The sequence below is a fragment of the Crocodylus porosus genome, unplaced genomic scaffold (assembly GCF_001723895.1).
Source record: "Crocodylus porosus isolate Cpor-Errol unplaced genomic scaffold, CroPor_comp1, whole genome shotgun sequence".
NCBI lineage: Eukaryota > Metazoa > Chordata > Crocodylia > Crocodylidae > Crocodylus > Crocodylus porosus.
In genome coordinates, this window is record NW_017728886.1 from 69052078 (window position 1) to 69060394 (window position 8317).

Here is an 8317-nt window from a genome sequence, read left to right on the forward strand (position 1 = left end):
GTCAGGGCGGCTAGGGTCTGGAACCAGCTTCCAAGAGAAGTGGTACAGGCTCCTACCCTGGGGGTGTTTAAGAGGAGGTTAGATGAATACCTTGCTGGGGTCATTTGACCCCAGTGTTCTTTCCTGCCATGGCAGGGGGTCGGACTAGATGATCTGCTCAGGTCCCTTCCGACACTACAAACTATGAAACTATGAAACCATTTTAAAAAAAATGCAAAGAAACTGGTATTTGATATCTACAGAAATGTTGTCCAATCTTCAGATTAAAAGTAAATACAAATCTAGTGTTCTAAAAGTTTAAAGTGTTCTCAGTTTAAAAAGTGTTGGCATAGTTCTGCACAATGAATGTGAAATTCACATGTAGTATCTTCACAGACTTAACCAATCTAACTCTGGTCCCAATTCTGGCACACATGCCACGAGACAAGATCCCAGATTGTTTTAAATGTATGAGTTTGAAACAACCCAGAGACATAAGAATGAGGGTAAACATTAGTAAGGAGATAAAAAAAAAAAAAAATGCATATGGAACACAAATACTCCACAATTAAAATAAAATGTATTTTATTTCACTGTCTGAGGCAGTTGGAAGTTTAGTTGGGCTCTACCGATTAAATATATTCCTCCAAAGCCTGACCCTATTTATACACATGGAAGTTGGTGAGGAAGTCTCCAAAATTGACTTCTACCAGTTCTAGCTTTTACTGTCTTTTAAATCCATTTACAGAAAACACATACTGCTTGCCTGTTAGTTTATATTACAAAATTTATTGACCAAGCAGAACACCCACTTAATAGGCTTTCAGTTTGTAGCGACAAATACATATCCATGTGAGCTAACTCCATAAAAGTGGGCTAGCATAAGACAAGCTTTAGAAGACTCCAAATTAATGTATTTCTACAAATATCAAGTCTTACTTCAAGATTCTTCTTTTTGTACTCTGAAGATATGCAAAATAAATATTAAAGTTGTAAAGCAGATGATAGTGTTGTCACTGCATGCTTACCAGAGGCTATGACAAAACTACACCACATTTTGATTGCAATACCATTAAAAAATACAAAACTTTATTACAAATAATCTTTCCCAATTTAAGCAAAATGGGGCACATCTATTTTATTTTATAAGAAACAGAACGCTACTGTTGCTGCTATCACTGCAAAAGCTGATATCAATACTGATTTCAAGATCTTGGGCTACTATTTCCAGAACTTCTGTGCATAGTTGGTGCTGCTATGCAACTTAAGGACATAAAAGTTACAAACTCATGGGGGGGGAGAGCAGCAGGAAATAGGCGATACGAAGTTTATAAGGGAGCCCATTGGGGTAATTCGAAACAATGGCCACAAACTGAAGGACAGTCAATTTAGATTGGACATCAGGGAAATATTCTTTACAGTGAGGGTTGCCAAAATATAGAATACATTTCCAAGGGAGGTGGTGCTATCCCCTTCCTTGGAGGTACTTAAGACAAACACTTTCCTGCCCAGGGCAGGGGGTCAGACTCAATGACATAATTAGGTCCCTTCGGACCCTAATATCTATGAAAATAAATATTTCAAACAGTTTCAAGCACAGACGTTTAAGACAGTTTGTATATACTAGGAAAAAAAAAAAAGAGAGAAAGTAGTTTTGTTGCAACTTAAGGCTGACCATGAATGCAAGACATGTATTTAATTACTGGCACGACACTTGACTGCTTGTTAAACAACTCAGAAAAGCACAGCAAAAAAAAAACCCCAAGAGACTACTAGCCAAGATGAAGTTTGCTCCACCCACCACACTGATGTGAGCAAATACAACTCCTCCACATTTGCTTGTTGATGATTGTGTGCCAGCATAATCACATGTGGCTGGGGACACTAGGATAAGTATCCACAACCATAATACTTCTACTAACTTCCCTTATATTTCATGACAGTTTTCCTAGGTATACTACACATGCAGTCTCTAAAGTTCAATTGTAACTTGCCTAGTTAGTCACCACACCACACCACACCACACCACACCACACATTCATCCAAACTGGAATACTTCTTCCATCTATTATGAAATATGTAGTCTTTCAGACCCAAACTTACAACTCAGAGCTGCAATGGTCCCTCTTCATAAAGCAAACACCTAGACTTTCTCCTAACAATAGATGCTTTGCATCTCCTCAGTATTTCTAACAGGGAACCCCAATCTTGTTAACTACATGAAGAGGAGGAACAGGAGGCAAAAAAAAGTGGTGTCCCCAAGGCAACAAGACCTGTGCCCACAGGAGAAGAATACTGCAGCAGCAAGCACCAGCAGGAATCCAAACCTCAAGGCCTGGGACTGTTAAACAGCAATGGAGGGCTGCAGGGCAAGAGATTCCAAAAAGTTCCTTAGGCTAAACAGAAACCCTGAGCCTATCTTTAAAGGCAGCATTTAGGCGACTGGAAGGGACAGGACGGCACTGTATACAAGCTTAGCCTCTGAGCTGGGGCTGGCAATCTATGCCTGCAGGCTGCAGGGGAAGGAGCTGGGGACAGAGCTAGCTGCCAGGAAAAAGGGTATCTTGGGCGACTGTCGCAACTCTTATAGCCCTGAGAGGATCTGGATGAGTTGAAACCAGAGGGTTAAAATTTTGTGTACTAGTTATCTTTTCTGTATGTAACACCAGAGGACCAAGTGCTCTGGAGGCCACAGAGCAGGGTGTCAGGGGCGCTCCTTTGAGACAAGGATGTATGGAGCTGGGGCCCAGAGCCTGAGGCAGTGGATCTTGGCAGAGGTGGCTCAGCCAGAGAAAGAGGGCCCTAGCCAGGAAGGCCAAAGCCCAGAAAAGCGTTTTGAGGCCTGAAGCACCCAGTGTTGGCTTAGCATGGGCATGGCTATGGGAGCAGCTGTAGACAATAATTATGACCCCAAGGCACAGCTAGGGCAGTCTTAAAGGGGATTTACACCAGATAGAGTCTGAAAGAAATGACCCCAAGGATTGGGGCTTTTAAAAAAGGGACCTTTTACTTAAGCAAAAGTTGGTATTACAGGTCACTTGTCCAGATGTGTTCCTATTTGCTTCAAGAAAATTCTACCAGCATGGATTCAAGAACTTCATGTCTAGTGAATGCAATACAGCAGAACTTGGAGAACTCCAACAGATTAAGACCTTCTTGTTCTATGCAGGCGCAGGGAGCATTCCAGTGCATTGAAGCGAGTCTGCTGGAGTGTGGAAATTAACATGCTTCAGCAGCCTCTAGCATTATGTGCATCAGCATCCCTGCACTGAAAAATGGTAGCAACAAGCTTTAGTTCAAAGTGCCCCACCACCATTTTTCAGCACGGCAACACTTTTAATAAGAGCATCACCCACCCCCGCCATGCCTCCCAGAGCATGTGTAAGTGCCCTATGGGGCAAAAAGAAGAACAAACTGTCCCAAAAAACTGGAAGCAAGATAAAACACAGAAATGGTGGGAAAAGGAGAATTAATGACAGCAGGCAAATGTATGTTTAAAAAAAATACACAAATTAAAAAATGCAGTACTAAAGATAAAGAAGAGCAGTTAGTGGAAAGTCCTCAGCAAGTTAGTTCCAGAAAGATACAACTGTAGAGATTATCAGACATCACTCAAAGGTGTTTGTTTTCCTTCCTTTAATGCAAACAGCTAATTTATATGGTCAAAACTTAGAGAGCTCCTCATTTTCAACACAAGACCAATCAGTTGATTATTCAGTCTGTAAATTTGTCCTAACTGATCTATTTAAAACCAAGTTCTCTCCAATAGAGATTCTGAAGCCTACTATCAAAGGAAAAGGCCAGTCTAACTTAATTCACAAGAACAGATACCTGCTTTTACACCGAGATTTAGATTTCAGTTTCAAGCCTGTGTCTTAAAAATACTGATAAACATTAATGGCATAAAATCAAATTTAAACAACAGTTTGTTATCTTTGAGCTGTTGACACATTGATAGACTATTAACAGAACTCACATCCATTTAAGCCTTAAATCAGCACGTATGCTTCCCATTCATCTGTCTGTATTTCATTCAGGTAGTCCTCAGATCTAGGGTTAAAGGATTTTTAATACTTGTGAATATCAGCTTAAACTACAAGTAACACCATTGATACTTCATTTTTTAAATACTATGTGCTCAGTATTTCCCGAAGCGTATGGCAAATCCCTTTAAGGAGAAGCAAGAGAATGAAGGAGACAATAGAGGATCAGTTATTTTCTAGTCTCAGCTTTCATTTAAGGTTAACACTCACAGTTGAAAAAAAAACTTTGAAGGCAATACAAAACGTAGACAATACAGCATGGTCTTCCACAGCTTGCAAGGAGCCTGATGGACGTGTTTTGTGTGTTGACTTGGGTACAAGCTTACTTCAAATATAAATTTGTAAGTCAGTTAACTGTACACAGTATATAAGGACAAAATAGAACTGTCTAGACAAACTGAGTAACAGCTCATTTTGCATAAGCCTAACAAATAGGATGGGTGAGGGTATGATTAATTTCATATTTTTGAAGAAGGGGCTCAATTTACAAAAGCTTAGGAAATGTTCCGTATTCCCAACAGAAAATTCTCCCAATTTAGAAATTGCCATGCTAGAAATTTAAACGCATTTAGTTTTATTTATTTATTCAATTTACATGCCACCCTTCCTAACAAAGTTTACAAACTGATGCTTTAATATTAACTCCCAATACCTCCAACAAGGGAAGCTGAATATGATCTTTTCAAGTCTGTATAAAATTAAGATTTGACCAAAATGTGGGATTTTGTCTGTTTGTTTTTAATATGCAGTCAACCATTTAACTCAAACTTTTCCTCTACTGGAGCGTCATTTGAAAAAATGGTTTGGAAATCATATGAACACTGAACTAACCACTAGCATTGAAATTTGTTTAGAATGTACAAATCAAGCAACATTTAATATTACATAAACAAGCTTCAAAATACATGCGATCCATAAGGACACTGAACTATAGAAAAATACTGATCCTTGATTTTTTTTTAAAGGATTGTCATAGGTTCTACTAGTAAATTGCAGACAAGTAATCCTGAACTATAATCTCTCAAATAACCACTCTAATTCACATTACACTAAGTATTCAACCCATACTTCTAATGATTTTTTTCCCCTCATAAGAAGTTCTATATGGCTCTCTCACACTTCCCTACCAATTTATTTTTTAAGTGTCTTTTAATCAAGTAATCTTTGTAGATAAACTTCTGCCCTAAGAGAAATACCTGGGGTATTACAGCCCCACAGAGGATAACTGAAAATCAGGAGTTGAAAATCATTACTAGTCAAACTACAGGAACCCTGGTTTACTAGAATTTAGATGTCAGAAATCTAGCTTTGTTTTGTCCTTCTAGGAGCGACCAAAAGTTGATGTTCTTGAATTTGGTGCAAAATACACCCATCTTGTCCAACTCTACAGCACTTCTTCCCTGGTGGTAAAGACTACCAATTGTTCAGTTAACAGTCACCTCTAGTAGTGTCTCAGTGTAAGCAACTTTTAACTAGGAAATGGTTTTCTGACTTTTCTACATGCAGAGTTCCTCTATTTTTATTTAGATTGCTAGTTTGAATGAGCTGGTGTTAAAACTGGGGGAAGAGACGCATATTTGTTTAAATAAACTTATTTCTGTTACTTTATTACCAGGTTAACTGAAGGAGGGAAAAGCCACACAAACTAAAATACTGTAAGACTATGCATTTTCAACAAACTATCAAATAATCAATTGGTAACCAGATGGTTACTATTGACCTGGGTTAAACCACTGCCAAAGTTAAGTTAGCAGTGATGTCAGTGCAAACCACTAGTGATTCTCCAAAGCACTGTTCGCATGGTCTGTAAAGCACTTGTAAACTTTAAAGTAGTGATGCTATTTGTTTGTTGTGACAGTTCAAGATTTTGATTTTCTATTACAACGGCAGTTGCTGAGCCTACAGGACAATGATTCTCAACGAGGGCACTATAAAATCCTTTTAAGGGTATCACAGACTGCTGTTCAAGAAAAGCACTGTTAGGTGTGTAGACACCTACATGATTCACAAGATAAATCCAGATTTTTGGATGATGTGGATTCCTATTTGAAATATTTTGACTTATTGTGGTCTTTGAGTTCTTTGCAACAGAATTGCTCTAATTTTTCTGTCGTAAAAAAATAAAAATTAAAAATTAAAAGCTAAGAGCTGGTATTTTCCAAGGGCTGTCTTAAATCTAAAAAGCTTGAGAACTACTGCTTTAGGGTTTTCACTGATTTTGACCAACCGAACAAGTGCCACAACACCAGAAATGGATTAGGCATGTTTGCCATGTATATAATTTTAGCTTTTCCTCCTTCCTAAATAGACACCCCAACTGTAGAAAAAAGCATACATGCAGGGCTGAACCCAGCTGAAAAGTTATCTGGACAATCAGCCCAAGTAGCAAGGTTTGGTAAGGTCCTCATGTATCACCACTGAACGCATGGAGATACACTAAGAAAGCCCTAAAGAAGCCCTAGCATTATTCTCCCATTTCTTCATCCATTACAGGTGCCTCTGGTAGCCTGTTTACTGGCAGCTGTATTTTCAGTGTTTAAAGCATCAAAGAGGGAAAACCAAAGTCCTGAGTCCAGTTAAAACTTTATACTAGCTCCCTAGATCTGTATGCTGAGGTGAGAAACTAAATCTGTAAGGGGAGGCAGTATAATAAGAGGTGCCTAAAACTGGTAACATCATCCTTTTAAGAACTGAAAAAGATCAACAGAAAGACTTTGTTCAGTTGCAACATTGTAAATTTCACTACCTACCCATGGCGCAGTGGATTTATACTTGGGATGTATGGCTCCATCCCTCATTTTCAGGTTTAATTTTAGGAAGGGAGGGAAAAAAAAAAAAAAAAACCCACACAACTCTTTCCCTGAAGCAAAGGCAATGACTATGAATTTGACTGATCCTGCTTTACAAAAAAAAGCCACAGAAGATATAGCCAAGCAGAAGACCAAAAAGGGTTAAATACACAAAAATACTATATTTAAAAAAAAAACACAAAAACAACAACAACAACAACTGAAGACTATTTCTGACTTTCTTACATGACTCAAGACTGTAGGGTTGGTCCTATATAGTGTGATTTTTATGGTTCTTTTAGAAGGAAAAAAAATGTAGACAATCAAAATAATATAGCCCCTTCTCTGGTTTCTGTGCTAAGGTATTTCCTTGCCATGCACATGCACACATCACATCACTACTGCTTACTCTAGTCTAGATCACTGAAGACTAGATTGGATAATTAAAAAAACATGTCATTAGATGATGACATTATTTTAAATGAAATAGCCACTAGCACTTATAGTTTTCAACATGAAAAGTTTGCTATTTACATGAGAAACTTCATGCAAGTTCTTCATGTAAAGTGGAGCAGAAGTTAGAAAGCAACTCTATCATGCAGCACCCCAAAAGGATCCCCAGTGCTCCCCATTTTCTCCAGTCCTCTGATGAAAACGGGGCTGGAAGGTGTGAAGTGCTGGACAGGCAGGGGGAAGGGAAGGGAGGGCAGTTATAACAACAAGCATCTTGTAGAAGGACTAGGGTCTGAACTCAATACACAGTAAAGCAGAGGCAGTGCCCAAGTACCCATTTCATAAAGTTGTTCCTTTTTGTTTTTTAAACCACTGTGGGGCCGCTTCTTCTTGTTAGCTACATTAAGGAAGTGACCCGACTCTGAACTCCAGGCCGAGCAACAGCCCTGCTGGTGAATTATTGATCAGCCGTGGGAACCGGGTCCCCACAGGTCTCCTCCCTCCTGGGGGCTTTCCAGACCTAGAAGCCGAGCTATTGTTGAACAGGCCTGGATAGCACCCCTCCTCCGCCCCCTCCTGCTGCGGCTGCCAAAGGCCTTTCAGCTCCTCGAAAGCAAGCCGCGGCCGGCACATCCCGAGTCCTTGCAGCCGGTGCCCCGCAACTTTCAGCCGTCCCCGAGCCTGCGAGGCGACAGCCGCCAGGCGCCCTCCCGGGGGTGAGCCTGGGCCCTCCTCCTCTCCCACCCGCAGGGGACAATACCTCCCGCCCCCCCGCAAGGCCCCGCTCCCCGTCCCGCGCGCAGCCATTTGCCGCTCTCCCCGGGCCCGCAGCCGCCGCCCCTCCCCCACCGCGGATGCCGCGGCCTCCACCGCGGACGGGGGAAACGGGGGAAGAACGAGGCGGCCCCACACTCACCACCCACGTCAGTCCCCCGCTGCCGCCGCCTCCGCCGCCGGACTTGGCCATTTTCCGCCCGTCGCCTCAGCCCCGAGCACGGCTGCAAGGGCCGAAGCCAGACGCCGCCGCCACGGCCCCTCCCCCCGCGCTCGCCC

General features: G+C 41.3%; 1 protein-coding gene across 3 annotated transcripts in view; it reads right to left on the bottom strand.

The window, feature by feature from the left end:
• The window catches only part of TOP2B (topoisomerase (DNA) II beta), an 87974-nt gene extending 79676 nt beyond the window's left edge, over positions 1-8298 (bottom strand). Inside the window, exon 1 of one of the 3 annotated variants that reach the window (XM_019536048.1) lies at positions 8181-8298. In XM_019536048.1, the coding sequence (XP_019391593.1) occupies positions 8181-8231 (51 nt within the window). In that variant the 5' untranslated portion in view covers positions 8232-8298. Of the gene's footprint in view, positions 1-3955; positions 4030-8180 lie in introns of those variants that run through there. The other 2 variants (XM_019536038.1, XM_019536056.1) reach the window with 2 other exon arrangements.
• Positions 8299-8317: the final 19 nt, after the last annotated feature.